The sequence below is a fragment of the Alternaria rosae genome (genome assembly GCF_020736505.1).
Source record: "Alternaria rosae strain MPI-PUGE-AT-0040 chromosome Unknown BKA58scaffold_8, whole genome shotgun sequence".
Lineage (NCBI taxonomy): Eukaryota > Fungi > Ascomycota > Dothideomycetes > Pleosporales > Pleosporaceae > Alternaria > Alternaria rosae.
Genome location: NW_025763577.1, coordinates 1306411 through 1321540, shown reverse-complemented (window position 1 = coordinate 1321540; position 15130 = coordinate 1306411). Strand labels below are relative to the sequence as shown.

The following is a 15130-nucleotide window of genomic DNA, read 5'->3' as shown; positions in this document are numbered from 1 at the left end:
CACGCCAGAGACAACATCACCACTAGTCCGTCGCGTCTACAATATAGTCAGATCACGAACATGCGCCACCTAGCTCCGCATAAACGCCGTTCTAGAAGCCCAGCCCCGCGCAGGAACCGCCGATGTACGCAGCCACCAGCAACTGCAAAACGAGCCACTGCAGGGTGAACGCTAACAACCCTCCAGCCAGCAATCAGGCATTTCCACCGCCTCCAACCCCCTCCCAAGCCGTGCAGCATCCACGCGCCGCACCAAACCCTCCGCTGCTCATCTCCGCAATCAGTTGGAGTAACCATGATCCCCAGCCGACCCTTCCCTCCAACCGGGGTAACCATTGGAGGCACCCCTGCGCCTGAATCGCGTAGCCGATGGAGACGCCCGCACCGCTCTCTTGCCACTATCAACCTCCAAAACAACGGGGCAGAGCGGGCTAGCAAGGTTCACATTGCCCCGGATTCTGAGAGATACCGCGTTGGCGTGCTGATACCACGCGGGTTATCAACGTTCTACCAGGGCACCTGCATCTGGCAAGGATAGGGCCGTTGCGTGGCATGCGTGCATAAACGGATATATATACACAGTGACCCAAGTATCGGTTCTTGAAGTGTTGAACAACTGTTCGCTACTCACTCCGGGTCGACAGCACAACTACCTGACGACATCGCCAACATGTCGGCTGAAAAGCAAGACGATGTCATTGCGCCCGCGCCGAGCACCAGCTCCGAAAGCATCAACGGGAAAGTCGACCTCGAGAACGATGGCGAGATCTTCAAGCGAGGAGAAGGAATTGAGGATTTCAGGACGGTGTCTTGGATTCACACTGCAGTCATTTTCTTGAAGCGTAAGTAACGTCATTATCCGGTCCAGGACCATCCCGCTGACAACCATGGCTGTATAGTCATCTTCGCAACAGGTGTCCTCACAATCCCCAGCGCAATGTACACGCTCGGCGCCTTCCCCGGCGCCATCAACGTCCTCGGCTGGCAAGCCCTCAACACCTGGTGCGCCCTCGTCCAAGGCCAATTCCGGAACAACCACCCAGGCTGTCATTCCATCGCCGACATGGGCCAGTTAGTCGGTGGACGCATCGTCAAAGAGATCAGCGGCATTCTTTTCCTTGTTGCCTTCATCATCGTTGCTGCATCGGGTATAGTAGGTGTATCGACAGCACTCAACGCTCTGTCCAACCACTCCCTCTGCACAAACTACTTCTCTATCATCGCGGCGATTATGGTGGGAACGTGTGCGAGTGTGAGGAAGTTTGAGAAGATTGCTTGGGTTACGTGGGCGGGATTCATATCTGTTTTCGTCGCTGTATTCATCGTTGTGTAAGTTCATCCTCTTTTCCCAGCCCTCCAAATCACATATCTAACCCATCCCAACAGCGTCGGAGTAACAACTCTCGACCGACCCGCTGCAGCCCCCCAAACCGGGCCCTACGAGTTCGGCTACCACGTAATCGGCCACCCCACCTTCGCTGCAGGCATCACAGCTGCAAGCACAATCTTCTGTTCTGGCGCGGGTACCTCTGCCTTCCTACCCGTCATGTCCGAGATGCGCAACCCGCGCGAATTCAGCAAAGCCGTGAACTGGTGCATGGGCCTCGTTACCGCCGCGTACCTCTCCTTCAGTCTTGTCGTGTACAAGTGGTGCGGGAAATGGGTTGCGTCGCCTTCTCTCGGCAGCGCAGGGCCCATGGTGAAGAAAGTCGCATACGGCATTGGTCTCATTGGACTGTGTGTTAGTGGCGCGTTGTATGTGCATGTAAGTGCGAAGTACGTCTTCGTCCGTATACTGAGGAACTCGAAACATCTTCAGGCTAACTCGCCGATTCATTGGGGTACGTGGCTGGGATGTGTGGCTGGCATGACGGTTGTCAGTTTCCTCATCGCATCTGGGGTGCCGATCTTCAACTATCTGCTTAGTCTGGCGGGTAGTGTAGCGTTTGCGCCGCTGGCGCTGGGCCTGCCGGGGTGGCTTTGGATTTACGATCACCAGGAGTACTGGAGGGGCAAGTGGTGGCAGAAGCTTATGTACGTGCTACATGTCGTTTTGATCGGTATCTCGATCTTTTTGACCATCGGTGGCACGTACGGCGTTATTGTCCAGATCATGGACGCGTACAAGGATGGGTCGATCGATTCGGCCTTTTCGTGCGCGGACAACAGCAACTCTTCTTAGTGAAATACTCGTAGTTTGGTAGTTTGAGAGATACCCTTGGTCAACACGGTAATGAAGACGATCATGCAATTGCAAGTATATCTACATTTTGTTCCCTTCCGTCGATGGACTCTGGTATCTTCTTGGCGATGGTATAGATCGTAATGACCTGAACAGTCAGTTGTTGACGCCTCAAGCAATGTCTTGAGCGTTGTCAGTCCGCCAGGGCTTACACTGTTAGCATATGATGATGTGTGTTGAGAGATTGGCGTGCCTAGCCCCGATGACGGCCACTGGCATCGCAGGAAGCTTGTCGGTGCCTGTCAATCCCGCGATCGAGCAGGAAACGATACTCACAGTGTCGGTATAGAAGTCATGTTCTGAGTCTAGAGTTGAACGTCTCGCGTGGCCATTTCTGGATGTCGCATGCAAGGGACGCGTCGGTCGTATGCCCTCAACCAATCAAGACGTTTACTTTGGACGATGTCATCAAGACAAAATACCCGGCGACCCTACATGTTGCAACCCGTAAATTGAAGTTCTGTCTTCTTGAGGAACCCCGCGCTCTCATCATCAGCCAAAACAGTAGGATCGCCAGCCCTGTGTCGAATATCGGGCGGTGGAAGTGATTGGGTAGTTGAATGGCGAGGCAGAATTGGGTGCTTGTGGGATCTTCGGCCCCAGGCAAGCTTCAACGAAGCAATGACGCTAGCCGTTTCTGGCGAAAATGGATGACGAGACCTTGGGATGCCCTACGATACGTAACAGGCAGTCGCATCCTGTGCACTTCAACCCTGATGAGTTTGGATCTCATTCAATTCCTCTAAAATCACCTACATCACTTTTTCTGTTTCCTAGAATGCTGGTGGGCATGCAGTCATGCCAGGGTATCTAGTTGTATTACCTGCTACTACGCAGCTCATTCCCACTCAACTGTGACACAGTCTGAGTTCGGGATACGCTCGTGTCCATGAATTACTGATGCCTCCAGGGCACCGCAACGTCGAACGCGTCAGCCACTCGCATGGCCGAGACAACGCAGCCTTCCAGAAGGACCATGCCGTCCCAGCACCAGCCGCCCACGAGCCACACATTATCCTCGCCATTCCTCCACTGCGGCACTGACTTGTCATCTGCATCGAATTTCGAGCGCTTATCAAAGATGGCATTGACGATGCGCTGGCTTTCCGGACTGCGAAGAACGCGCGTGAACCTGCTCCGCTGAGCAACATGTTTCTCATCGAGAGGAGTGCATGGGCAGGTGGTCACTACGACGCCACATGGTTGGACATGATGCGATTCGGTCGTGTGCGCGCCCGAGGTTGCCGTGTTGAGGTAAATGAGCTGCGCGCCTTTCTTGTCGATCTCTTTGGCGTCGCTCCCATGTAGGACTGCCCAATCCGTATGGACCACGCTTTCCACGACTGCAGTCGGTATGCGCTGCATGTGGTGTTGTAGGGGTCTGAAGATACGGCCGACGACGTCTGGGGCGACAGCGAGAATAACCTTGTCGAAGGATTCCGTTGTCTGAGCGTCCGACCCGCCCTGAGACCAGGATATCCGAACACCCTTTCCGGAGGGCTCTACGGCCGTGACGGTGGCTTCGAGAGTAACGTCGATACCTTTGACCAGGCGTTCCTGTACCCCTCCCACGCCATCTGAGACGGTATAGTGTGGTGCGCCGTGGCTCCTCCGCTTGTACTCGATGATGTCGCTGGCAGGAAAAGCGAGTAGGGACTCGTGGGGACAGGTGGATACGCTCGATAAGAGAGGGAGTAGGTAGTAGGTGACGAAATAGCTCGGGCAGTATGTGCGGTCCAGGTACTGCTGCATAGTCTCTCCTGCTCTAGGCTCGAAGAAGAAACAGCAGAGCGCGAACCACGAGTAGGCAAGTATCAGGTATAGCAACTGCATCAGGTACGAAGCCATGCCAACTCTGCTCGGTCGAGGCGCCATCTGGTGGAGATTCGATGCATGTGTGAAATACGACGTATCGCGGCCACCAATTGCTAATGCCTCGGGGCTCGCATCGCGGCATTTTGCGAATTCGAAGAGGAAGGGCTGGGAGTTGTACTCGATGCGCAGGTAATCGTATAGGGCCTTGAGGTTGTCGTAGTAGCCGCCCGCAAACGCGCGCATGGGCAGGTCCACGCGCGTTGAGGCTTCGGCGGCGGCGGCATCGGGGATGGAGATGGAGGCGGCGTCTAGGGAAAGCGATTTGCCCTAGAATTACTTTTGTGAGTGCAGTCGCAGACAGAGTGGGTGTTAGGCGACCTACTGACTCGAAGACCCTGACGGCATATCGCTGGCGAACATCGTGGAACAACAGGTTCGCGCTAACAAGTCCAGCAAGGCCCGACCCTATTATTGCGACCTTCTCGCGTGGTTGCTCCATGCTGAGAGAGTGGTGAGCAGCGGTGTGGACCTCTCGTGTTGTTATTTGTGAGGAAGGCATGACGTGCAAATCGTCGCACGTCCTCGGCTGCAGACCCACAGCGGTCTCAGAACAGACATCGTCCGTCTCTGCCCATACTGATGCGAAACATCAATTGGCGACGGCATCGTCACCGAGGCTAAGCTCGAACGGAGCCAATTGTCGGGAGGAACCTGTGCCCGTGCATCTACAACTTCCCACTGCCATGTAGATGAACATGGAGTATTGGAAGAACGACATTGAGCGAAGCTTGTCGCGACCTATTGAAGGTAATTCTTGCCGAGCCTAGGTTCTCAAGCAAAAACGGCCCAACGTCACGAAGTAGAGTTTTGGTCGACCCGGGCTTCGGATGCGGCGATCAAATCATCTATCTTCTCAGCAAGAAACCGGTGCGAGTGTGCAATGAGGACTGATGGGATGAAAGAGATGGCTGCACCACGTTCAATCATTACATTGGCATCACGAAAGATGCAGTGCAGGCTCGATACGCCTCGGAGCGAGTTGACGAGCTGAAGAGCACAACGAAGGCGGCGTCTCATAGGATGAGCGATGGTGAAAGACCCACGATATCACTCGTATGTGCCGACGCATCGAAGCCCAAGGTCTGAGACGAACAGCTGCAGACAAAACTGCAGCATGCGAAAGACGATACAGAAGAGCGTTGGATTTTAGCCCTAGACACAGCATATCACTTCGCCCTTCACGCCGGCCCATCATCGAACACGCTCGCTCGGAGCTATAGGCTAACTGGATGGCTTTCGACCTATGTCTCTCTCCTACCGCAACATGGACCCAGAAGATCACGCTCTGCCTCCTCACTCCACAAGGATAGCGCGAGAAGCTGGAGCAGATAGGATACAACTGTGAAGCCATCACCATTACGGACGTCTCAGAACACGTGTTCGCGCCACTGTCGGTATTCCTTAAATAGCAAGACGACAGGCTCAAAATATTCAGTTTAGGCCTAGGACGCTTTGGTGTCGCGGAACCCATGTTCGGCTGGTGGGGGCGGACCGGAGTTGTGCGTGGCGTAATGGTGGTCGCGAAGAAATGAGTTGTATGTCGGTTACAGGAGATCTAACCTCGCGTGGACCCTTTACCGGTGTGGTAGGAGGCCTGAAATCTGCCCTGTAAGGCTGATGTGGAAATAAGACATGCGAAAAGTGTATGCTTCCGGCGACCCTCTGCGAGTTTGCCCAGGTGCGCCACAATGTTCTGCTGTATGGACAGATCTGCAGACTAATCTTTTATTAGGTTTACATGGTTTTGGTACTGCGTTGGGTACACAAGTATGCCTCTGAAGCCCCTGTGCGACGACGGTGGAGGATCAGATTTCCTCGTGCCGACACCCGCTCTTAGCCCCCAATTTCAATACCAACTGCACGCCAAGACGAGAGCCAAGATGGCGCAGTCCAGTCACGCGCTGTCAGACGAGAACATGCGCATGGCTTGTTAAATCTACTTTACATCCCGTACAGCGGGACTCTCGAATCCCCATCTTCCCCAACGGCAGGTCGACCATAATAAACATGGAGCAACGGGAGTCGCATGAGATGCACAGCGTCAGGGAGGAGACAAGACAAGCGAATGCGGGTGCACCAAAGGTCCCGGAAACTACTCACGAGCCCATGTACACGTCGAGGGTGTCGAGAGCGTCTTCCATGACCGTTCGCGAGCCCATGGTCAGGACCCTGCACACTTCGTTATGGCCGCTGATGGTCTTCATCTTCTATGCGACACTCGCCCTTTTCACCTGGATCGCTTTTTGTGTCGCGAGCAGCCGACCGATTGGAAGCAAGAGAGACTACATGAATGCGCAAGACTATTCAACCACCAGAGACGAGTTGGATGCTATCTTAGCTAAACACGAGAGGGCCCTCAAAGCGGCGCAGATCCTGCAAGCGGTAGTTGCTCTACTCACCATTCCCGTCACTTCGGCGATCTGTTCCATGGCTCTAGCTGCCTACATCCAGGCCGGCAGCTCGAGAACGAAGTTGAATCTCCGTCAGACTATGGCGCTTGCGGACCAAGGCTGGATCAGCCCACGAATATGGACTAGGTGTTCCAAAGTTGGAAGCCTCCCATTGTACTTCGCCTTTGCATTGACCTTAGTGGGTAAGTCATGCCCATATCTTGGTAGGAAGCCGGCGTTGACTCAAATACAGGTGCTATCTTCCCCATTCTGCAGACAACGTTTGTCCAGATTACTCCGACACGAATACCGACTCGCAGCACACAGTCCAGTCTGAGTAGGGTCGCCGATATATCTGCGCTAATCAGCGGTACCAACGACGGCATAAACACAGCAGTTGTCCGTCTCCGTAGCATTCTGGAATCGCACGGGGAAAAGGATTATGAACCTCACCTCTGGGTCGATGAACAGAAGGATGGACTGGATAATTACAGGTGTTACGATACATCCAGTGCGAGCGCCAACTGTAACTACTTCGGGAGGAGTCTTTATCTGCTTGATGAGATGACCTCAGATACCTGGTTCTCACCCGTTCCCTCGGGCTTCAGCACCGGTGTCGACGCTGACCCTCAGTATGCACCACGCCTCAATACGACGATCGAATACAGGAACATGACAGGCACTGAGTGGCCGACCGAATGCGATCGCGACAAAGAAGATGCATTCTTCGTACAATACCATGGAGGAGATGATGATTACCGCGAGTTCGATATAATGGCTTGCATACCCGCCAACATCTCTGACACACCTTGGCAAGCTACCTACGATCGGCAGGACATTACCGAGGATCTTTTCCTCGCAATTTCGGTGCCTGCAATGTTACGTGCTCCTGCTATGTGGAGAATCACCGCCCGTTCGACGTTGGGCTACTTTGAACTTCCCAATGTTAAAAACGGGAATCGCGCCGGGCCGTTACTCGATAAACTATCCTTGGACAACACTAAAGGCTCTTCAACCGGCGGATCCAGTCGAGATGAGAAACGAGCAACCAATGAATCATACGCAGGAAATGTGAGACAAGCCGTTGGAAAACACATCGGTCCGCTGACTGCTATTGGACTGGCTCTATTCGGCGAAGGCTCTTTCATCGAGAGAAGGGTTTCAAATACATCCGCCTTCGTCGTAGATCGACCTGAGATCGATGACGTATGGTCCAGGAACTTCGGCGACAATTGCCTCGGGAATATGCCTCTCAACTTTGCCATGAGCGGCCCGTGCCTCCGCGACTACGACTCCCAGTCTGAAAACGACGTCCTTGGCCAGGTGAGAAAACTGGCCGCATTCTTTGATTCGGAAGGATCTGCACATGCGGCGTTCACTGCGGCCGCTTTTCTCGCCAATAAGGAGTGGCTGAACCCAAGCCAATATAACAGTTGGGAGGGATTTGACCAATCGCGGAGTGTATATGTCGATCAGGGCGTTCCAACTAAGAAGACTGATATCGCGCTTTGGGGGATCATCACCGGCTCTGTTTTCCTCGGCCTTCACCTTCTCGGCTTGCTGGTGCTTGCACTGTACGCCTTTTGGAAGAGGCCGTTCATGCTTTGGTTGGGTGCAGAATTCGTGGCCAAGGCTGGTACGGCACACGCGGATATTCTGAGCGCAGCCGAGGGGGACAAGCAGTGGAAGCAGACTGTTGCTGCGTGCCCGGGGTTCGTTGGGGACGAGAAACCCACTGATACTGTGGGTCGGATCGCATTTGGTGCTACTGCTGCTCTAAGCAGAAGACGGGATAAGCAGTTTGAAGAGCTATAGTGTTGGTGTAATTCTAATAGATCTGGTTCATTGTTGATGTGGAAGTTTTGCGGGCACCTCGTCCATGGAAGAATAGCGAACAGATACCCTGCAGCCTACATTGTTATCAAATCGGAAGTTGGCAAAATTTCAGCGTAATAGAGACTTCTGGGCTTCTGTGGCATGTGATGAGTACGACTTTTTTTTTTTTTTCATAGGCTCGTCAATGAACTTCAGTCACGGCCATGTGAAATACCATGGTCCGGCATGACTCCGGGAAGAATGCAGTGGTAAGTGTAGAATGAACCAGTGTTTGGCGACTATGCGCTCTTCATAGCGCGGTACCACCACTACTGAAGTCTCCAAGGTCACCAAACCCACTCATTATCAACGTTCAGCGTGAGTCACAGAGATGCTTCCAACGCAATAAATACTGCTCTCTCCCTCTCCTCTCTTCATCATCCTATCTTCAGCAAACATCTTACTCAAAGTCCCACCCCCGAAGAAAGTTCTACCACACCATCCCAACCATCTTCAAACTTCAACACCAACACTACTATCACACCTACCAAGACAATCTCACCACACTACAACAAAGATGTCTTCAACCACCCCTGTCTACGCCTGCAAGGCAGACTTCGTCGCATCAGGCCTGTCTCCCTACCTCCAACCTGCCGGCGAACCAGACACCTGCAGCATCTGCACCAAAGGCCTGGCCTGCGAGAACCCCTGCGCAACCCGCCTCACCGCCGCCGACAAGGAAGTCCTTGAAGCGGCTTTGCACTACCCAGTCGGCACTGAAATCTTCAGGGAATCCTGGTTCAAAAACCCAAAACCTCTTCCCAAGGACCACACAAACGAAGAGCGATTAGTGTCAAAGCTAAACGCCTGCGGTCACGTTTTTGGCACCAATTGTATCATGACTTGGTTTGAAAGGTGTAATACTTGTCCTATGTGTAGGAAGGTGCTGTTTCCGACTTGGAAACAGGAAGAGATGGAGAGGGAGAGGGAGAGGGAGAGTGAGGCTCGCAGGAATCTTTGGTAATATTAGAGGGGTATTTTGGCGTTTGGGTTTTTTGGGTGTCGCGGTCGTGAAGGGTGACGCGCACCGTTTTGAAGTTTGCCTGCATCGGGTAAAAAGTCATTGACGACCTCCTGGGACAATATTGACGTTTGCGTCTATCGATTTTTACGGTTGTGAATACCTCCGCGCAAGGTTGTTGCTTACGGTTTCTGTAGTTCCGAATGCATCATCTCCCATTCGCTCACCCGTTCTCCCCCGTCCCCAATCACATGTGACAGCACCAGATAAGCCCAACTCACGTGACGCTCCCACCCTTCCTCCTATTGCCCTGCATATGACACGCAGACGACCGCATTACTGCCCGAACCTTAGCCCTATGACTTCATCCACTATACAACCTGCGACGTCACCTCTAGGATTTTAGGCCGAAAGAGCTGCAGGATCGTATGATCGGAGCGTGTATACCCCAGATGCGGGTTTATCTTTGGGCTAATTCTAGAATACATCTTTGCGGTAACTCTCCCGTCGCACGCGTGTGCATTTACGGTGTCATGTCGGAGATTTATTTCGGAGGACCGATCGGGCCGCTATTGAAAAGAAAAAGACAGGGCGGCGTCCTTTAATATGTATAGTGTTGAGCGAGACAGCAGGACTGTTGAGGGAAGAAGATTGAGTATATAGCATGGATGAATGCTGTCTCAACGTGCGCCGCTGATTCCGAGAAGCAAAGTTACAATCTTGTTGGTAAGCGGAGTTTGTGTTCTAGGTCACGATAGAAGGGCGCCACCTCGCTTGTGCCGGAACCATGACCTGGCAGACCACGCGACGAAGAACGGCCGACGCGGCGGGCTTGTTTCAGTTCGCGGCGCTGAGCATGGGGGCTGCGTGATCGATAGGGGAAGCCAACCGTCGCCTCGGGGGTGTTCAGCTTCGGCAACCCCGCACGTAGTGATGCAGACATATGCGCAGATCGCCCATAGCGTTGAGTTACTTTTCTTTTGCTACCGATCGCCTCGAGTAAAGTGAAACTATCGTCGAGAAACCTACCAGTATACAGCATAGGATTGCCAGCTTGCTATATTGCTTTTTGTCTGCAATAGCTCATGCTAGCCGCATCAGTGCCCCGGAAGCGCAGGCCCCCATGAACGGAGGGCCTGCTCGTGTGGTAGCTTTCATTGGGTCACAGGTATATGATTAGCAGGGATGCATGCAGGTTAGCCGTGTTCCGCGTCGGACCGTCAGATATGCAACAAATCAGCGGCGCACAGCATGAGCCCCGCCGCGCTCCCTGACTAGGTCTGCTTCCCGAAAGGCCAACACTACACTTGTCGCATGGGCCGCACGGCTGAGGCACCCTGGGTGACGCGAGATAGGCGTTGAAGACGGCGGACTCAACGAGCATAGTGCATGACAGCTCTGTGCTCTGGACCAGGCAGTTGGGAGGATCGCCTCTTTGGCTTTATCTACGTTCACTCGCTCCGCTCGGGACTTTTTAATCCTGGCTCCAGTTACGCCCCTCCCTTTCGACAACTTTGGCTTTGATGTGCGCTCGGTATGCGGTGAAGTGAAGAAGAGCTGGATAATATTGATCATGGCGGGGCAGCATTCAGATCGTTTCGACATTGTCAATGGCAAGCAGCTTGCGTTGTTGATTGCGCCTACACTATGCCTTGCGGTGGCTGCGGCGGCGGTGGCGGCGAGATGGTACACGAGGAGTGTCAGACGGATCAATACCATCAACGAAGACGCGCTGATGCTGGCTGCTCTGGTAAGACGATGGAACCCTGACTGCGGTACCATGCTAACTATCGTAGGCTATGAGCTTTGTCGTAGTTACGCTAGTCTACGTGCTGGTGTTCCTTGGTGGAGAAGGGCTTACGAGCTATGAGATTCAGGCGGACCCGACAAAGAACTTTGACGTTGTGGAGCGTTTCTGGCTGCGGGTATGTTTGGTTGGAGGCCTCTCGAGATTTGGCTAACACGCTTCCAAGATACAATTCGCACTTGATATCTGTTGGGCCACGTCGGTTGCAACGGTGCAGGTGGCCTTTGCAAAATCCTACCTTCGCCTATACGAGAAGAGAGTTTTTGCTCGCATCGCTTGCTATGTGTCTATGGCGCTCATCGCGGTCTGGTACATCTGGTCGCTCGCGGGTTGGATCAGCATGTGCCATCCACCGGGAGAGTGCAAGCTGCAGAGCAAGAAGTCGTGCATCATCATTGGATCGTTGCACGTCTTCTTCAACAGTGTCATCCTCTTCGCCCCAATACCTGCCATAGCAGCAGCTGAACTCTCAGGCAAGAAGAAGGCGTGGGTGATGGTTTTGTTTCTCCTTGGATGCTTGTAAGTGGTGAAGCTAAGCGCTCGCTCCAAACAGCTCTTGCTGACACCACACAGTTGTACCATTCTAGCAGTCCTCCGTATTGACTGCGCGATCGACGTCTTCGGTAACGTCGATGATGATCCGATCGGTGCGTCGTGGTGGCGTATCTGCTTTTCCCCAATCGAGGTCGCTGTCGGTATTGTCTGCTGTTGCGTACCCAACGTCCGTTCGCTTCCTTCGTGGCGCCGAACCCCTCCACTCCCAGCTGAAGATGGAGGTATCGGTCTCCGGCGAATGAAGTTCCGGACACAGAGCAACGGCTCGTCGACATCGAATCTCAACGCACCTCCTTCGCAATGGATGCCAGGCATCAAACCGCAGGCGGCTGCCTTTGTTACGCTGAGTAATGAATCGGCACCCTCGGAGAGACTGGGCTCATTGGGGCTGAACGAAATCAAGGTTACGAAAGAGTACAACCTTGATAGGTTATGAGTGTGTTGTTGGGCGCAGAGTCGAGATGGCTAGCCCACAGCGTGCATATCGGGGTTAGCGACGTTGATGCACGAAACAGGCGCGCACCACAATGACTTCTCGGAGAACGTGGGGTGATTCATTGTACGACGTGGGAGGGAAGTGTCACTTCGGAAATGCGCGCACCTGTCGTCGACGTCCATGTGGCACAGTCGTGCCGCTGCAGGAGGACGCGCATCTGATGCCACAGTCACACTCTTAGAACGTGATCCAGGGATCCTTCGCCCAGACGCCTCAAGCCACCAACACCATCCTTCTACGAACGCCCAAGCCATCATGGCCCCTAAAGCCAATTTGCACCTCGGCATACTGCTCCACTATACCCAGCTGGACTCGCGACGTGGTACTTGCCAAAGGATCCCGATTATGAAGAGCCGCCAGGAGGTATGCACCTGCAGAGAAGACCCGATGAGCCAGCTAATACAAGTTCGGTCAGTTTACGCACGTAGTTTACGCGTTCGAATTTGAAGACTCAATCACTTTGAGTTGGAACGCGCGACCTACGTGTAAAAGCTGTTCGGACTTGGAGCATTGGTTCGCTGATTCGGATTTCTTAGTCAGATGAACTCAACTCACAACCATGGTCGGCTCAGTTCTCAAGCAGTGAGCTTCCGACGGAAGGGGCATTACGAAGAGAAGCGATATGAGGAAATGTAGATGACAATGCTATTCGTCAGAAGAGTAGCGGTTACGGCGAGACCTGTGAGGACAATAGAGGAATTTGATCAGGCTTGAGAGAGTTTGAAGGGCAAAGCAAGAGTTAGATGATTAGTCGCAAGACAGGAGAGCTGGTGAGCATCAATCACCATGGCTAGTACAAGCGCAGAAGATATGCGCGCATGCATAATGTAATGAGCATAGACGACCAACTCGCCTTGACACACTGCGGGATCTGATGATGTTCTCGTGTTCCACTCAACATACACATTGTGTCAGTGCATGTGGCAAGGCATTCCACTTACACAAGAAATGAGATAGCACATGGGAATGGGCGCATATTGGCGCACTTTTCTGGTTACGTTACGTGCACAGCATCACGTTGGCACTAGTCGAGGTGTGTCTTCCCAAACGTTGAAATGAGGCCATTTGCGCAACTTTGCTTGGCGTTCTTTCCCACCGAACAACAAGCTAACGAGACGAGCATAGGCCAAACCGTCGTTGTCACTATAGTTTTCTCCACATTACTGGCCGTCTAGTGCGCTGATAGGCTCAAAGAATAAATGAGACTCGATGTTCCCTTTCCTGGTCATGCCGCTGTCACGACGTGGTTGAGCACCTGAGACAACCACAACTGAGCTGACATCGCGCTAGCGCACAGCCTCCGTGTCAGAAGCGTCCGTCAAACGACACAAGAATCACGTCGTACGACTCTTGTGCTATTCAAACACGCTGATGATCAGTCTTGTGTGCTTTTCAATCGTTGTATCCTCGCCATGCTCCGCAATCCCTACCTCATCTTTCTCAGTGCCACATTGTTCGATCTCATCTTAGCCATCGCGCTCGTCTCCCTCTTCGCAACCGCATACCCCGATCGCTTCCGCACCGTACTATGGAAAGAAGGTGGCACCAAAGGCTGGAACTCTGATCCTATTCAACGTGTGTACGACTATGCGAACTATCGTAAATCGCCACCCATTCCCTTGATATGGGACGAAAGGTCTCCTCCCTCGTACTCAATACAGCAGGTATGCAGAATTCTAACACTTCAACCAGCTGTACGTTATGCAACCTATGCATCGCCATCATAACCCTGTTTATGTGGCTCGTCCGTTTCTCAATCATGTCTTTCAGCAAGCAAACTCTCGACTGTTTTTCTATGATTACGGTCAACGCGTTGTACGATATCATACTGGCGGGGCTGTGGATGTATAGTGCCGCGATTCAAAACTTGGGCGACTTCTCTGATCCAAAGCAAATCAGTCTCCGGCCTTGGTATCTGGAACGCGGGTGTGCGGAGGCATGGAAGGAAACCCTGTATGGTTGCGAAGTCATGAGATGGTCGTATGGACTGTCAATATTTGCTGCGTAAGTCGATCTTGCGACTTGTCATAGCAGTTGAGACTTGGCCTGGAACTGCCTCGCTGATATTGTCACTTTCGCAGATTCTGGTTCTGCCTTCGCTGTTTATCGACCTGCCTATACCGTGCGTACCTGCTCGGGAGAAAGCACGAGCTGGAGGATATGATGTGCACTTATGATAACCTATTGTAGCATGGACACATCTAGCCACATCTTTAGTGCTTATGGCCGCCATCAGGGCACCAAAGCTATTGAAATCGGAAAGTATGAATGAACGACATACTAGTGATGCCGGAACGACTCCGGTGAATGCCGATCATTCGCTATGAAACTTTGTGCTCTCTGCACTCGGAGATGAGCTCGAATAAGTGCGCTACTCGCATCGCTCCCGCTGCCAGCAACGGCACGCAGATTACCTGCGCCCGATCTGACTCGACCTTATCCAAGAATACGTGCAAGCGAAATGTACCGTTCCTGCTGTGGTGTCATCATCCAAGTAGGACCTTGCGGGCCTAAATGTCGTACGCCGCAGTTCACGCACGCAGGTGTCGCACAGGGCGATTATTACTCGTGATGAGCAGTAACCAAGTCGTCTACAAGCGAAAACCTCGCCCCAGCCTGGCAATTGGAAGACGACTCTGTTATTATGTTATTAGAGACGCCAAGGAGAAGACGCCAGACACTCCGTGGCCTGGGTGATTTGCGGGCTCATGTCGGAGCGGTCCGTCCGAAGTGGGGCCAGCCCAATCCAACCTCAACGCCAGCCCTTCCTTTCCTTCATCTTCACCACCGCATCACACATACATGAATGCCCGGAGACTTTTTCGACTCTTCTCATGTATTTGATATCGATGTATCATGTCTAGATCATTACTGACGCTACGAAAGCGTAAACATTGAGGTCGTAACGCGAGAGCCCACCATCAAGGACA

At 53.0% G+C, this 15130-nt stretch overlaps 6 protein-coding genes across 6 annotated transcripts; 5 read left to right on the top strand and 1 right to left on the bottom strand.

The window, feature by feature from the left end:
* The first annotated feature begins 523 nt into the window (after nucleotides 1-523).
* Nucleotides 524-2380, top strand: BKA58DRAFT_227861 (transmembrane amino acid transporter protein-domain-containing protein). Its single transcript, XM_046166408.1, has 3 exons — nucleotides 524-841; nucleotides 899-1328; nucleotides 1386-2380. Exons 1-3 carry the CDS (start codon nucleotides 670-672, stop codon nucleotides 2179-2181), a joined length of 1398 nt encoding a protein of 465 aa, XP_046022758.1. The 5' UTR covers nucleotides 524-669; the 3' UTR covers nucleotides 2182-2380.
* A 582-nt stretch (nucleotides 2381-2962) lies between these two features.
* BKA58DRAFT_227863 (uncharacterized protein) lies at nucleotides 2963-4434 on the bottom strand. Its single transcript, XM_046166409.1, has one exon. The coding sequence runs from the start codon at nucleotides 4297-4299 to the stop codon at nucleotides 3136-3138; it is 1164 nt and encodes a 387-aa protein (XP_046022757.1). The 5' UTR covers nucleotides 4300-4434; the 3' UTR covers nucleotides 2963-3135.
* Nucleotides 4435-5882: 1448 nt separating this feature from the next.
* Nucleotides 5883-8369, top strand: BKA58DRAFT_227866 (uncharacterized protein). The gene is made up of 2 exons (XM_046166410.1): nucleotides 5883-6709; nucleotides 6760-8369. The coding sequence occupies exons 1-2, from the start codon at nucleotides 6124-6126 to the stop codon at nucleotides 8319-8321; spliced, it is 2148 nt and encodes a 715-aa protein (XP_046022756.1). The 5' UTR covers nucleotides 5883-6123; the 3' UTR covers nucleotides 8322-8369.
* Nucleotides 8370-8617: 248 nt separating this feature from the next.
* Nucleotides 8618-9680, top strand: BKA58DRAFT_227849 (uncharacterized protein). The gene is made up of 2 exons (XM_046166407.1): nucleotides 8618-8699; nucleotides 8806-9680. The coding sequence occupies exon 2, from the start codon at nucleotides 8899-8901 to the stop codon at nucleotides 9343-9345; it is 447 nt and encodes a 148-aa protein (XP_046022755.1). The 5' UTR covers nucleotides 8618-8699; nucleotides 8806-8898; the 3' UTR covers nucleotides 9346-9680.
* Nucleotides 9681-10651: 971 nt separating this feature from the next.
* On the top strand, nucleotides 10652-12230 carry BKA58DRAFT_227748 (uncharacterized protein). The gene is made up of 4 exons (XM_046166406.1): nucleotides 10652-11092; nucleotides 11139-11267; nucleotides 11316-11668; nucleotides 11723-12230. The coding sequence occupies exons 1-4, from the start codon at nucleotides 10916-10918 to the stop codon at nucleotides 12138-12140; spliced, it is 1077 nt and encodes a 358-aa protein (XP_046022754.1). The 5' UTR covers nucleotides 10652-10915; the 3' UTR covers nucleotides 12141-12230.
* A 1382-nt stretch (nucleotides 12231-13612) lies between these two features.
* Nucleotides 13613-13927, top strand: BKA58DRAFT_442592 (uncharacterized protein; the record flags this gene model as incomplete). Its single annotated transcript, XM_046173915.1, has 2 exons — nucleotides 13613-13799; nucleotides 13893-13927. The coding sequence occupies 2 exons, from the start codon at nucleotides 13613-13615 to the stop codon at nucleotides 13925-13927; spliced, it is 222 nt and encodes a 73-aa protein (XP_046022753.1).
* Nucleotides 13928-15130: the final 1203 nt, after the last annotated feature.

Coding starts and splice junctions, on each gene's coding strand:
- BKA58DRAFT_227861 (XM_046166408.1), top strand. CDS start 670: ATGTCGGCTGAAAAGCAAGACGATGTCATTGCGCCCGCGCCGAGCACC. Junction 842..898: donor TGCAGTCATTTTCTTGAAGC/GTAAGTAACGTC, acceptor ATGGCTGTATAG/TCATCTTCGCAACAGGTGTC. Junction 1,329..1,385: donor GTCGCTGTATTCATCGTTGT/GTAAGTTCATCC, acceptor CCATCCCAACAG/CGTCGGAGTAACAACTCTCG.
- BKA58DRAFT_227863 (XM_046166409.1), bottom strand. CDS start 4,299: ATGCGCGCGTTTGCGGGCGGCTACTACGACAACCTCAAGGCCCTATAC.
- BKA58DRAFT_227866 (XM_046166410.1), top strand. CDS start 6,124: ATGGAGCAACGGGAGTCGCATGAGATGCACAGCGTCAGGGAGGAGACA. Junction 6,710..6,759: donor CTTTGCATTGACCTTAGTGG/GTAAGTCATGCC, acceptor ACTCAAATACAG/GTGCTATCTTCCCCATTCTG.
- BKA58DRAFT_227849 (XM_046166407.1), top strand. CDS start 8,899: ATGTCTTCAACCACCCCTGTCTACGCCTGCAAGGCAGACTTCGTCGCA.
- BKA58DRAFT_227748 (XM_046166406.1), top strand. CDS start 10,916: ATGGCGGGGCAGCATTCAGATCGTTTCGACATTGTCAATGGCAAGCAG. Junction 11,093..11,138: donor CGCTGATGCTGGCTGCTCTG/GTAAGACGATGG, acceptor TAACTATCGTAG/GCTATGAGCTTTGTCGTAGT. Junction 11,268..11,315: donor TGGAGCGTTTCTGGCTGCGG/GTATGTTTGGTT, acceptor CACGCTTCCAAG/ATACAATTCGCACTTGATAT.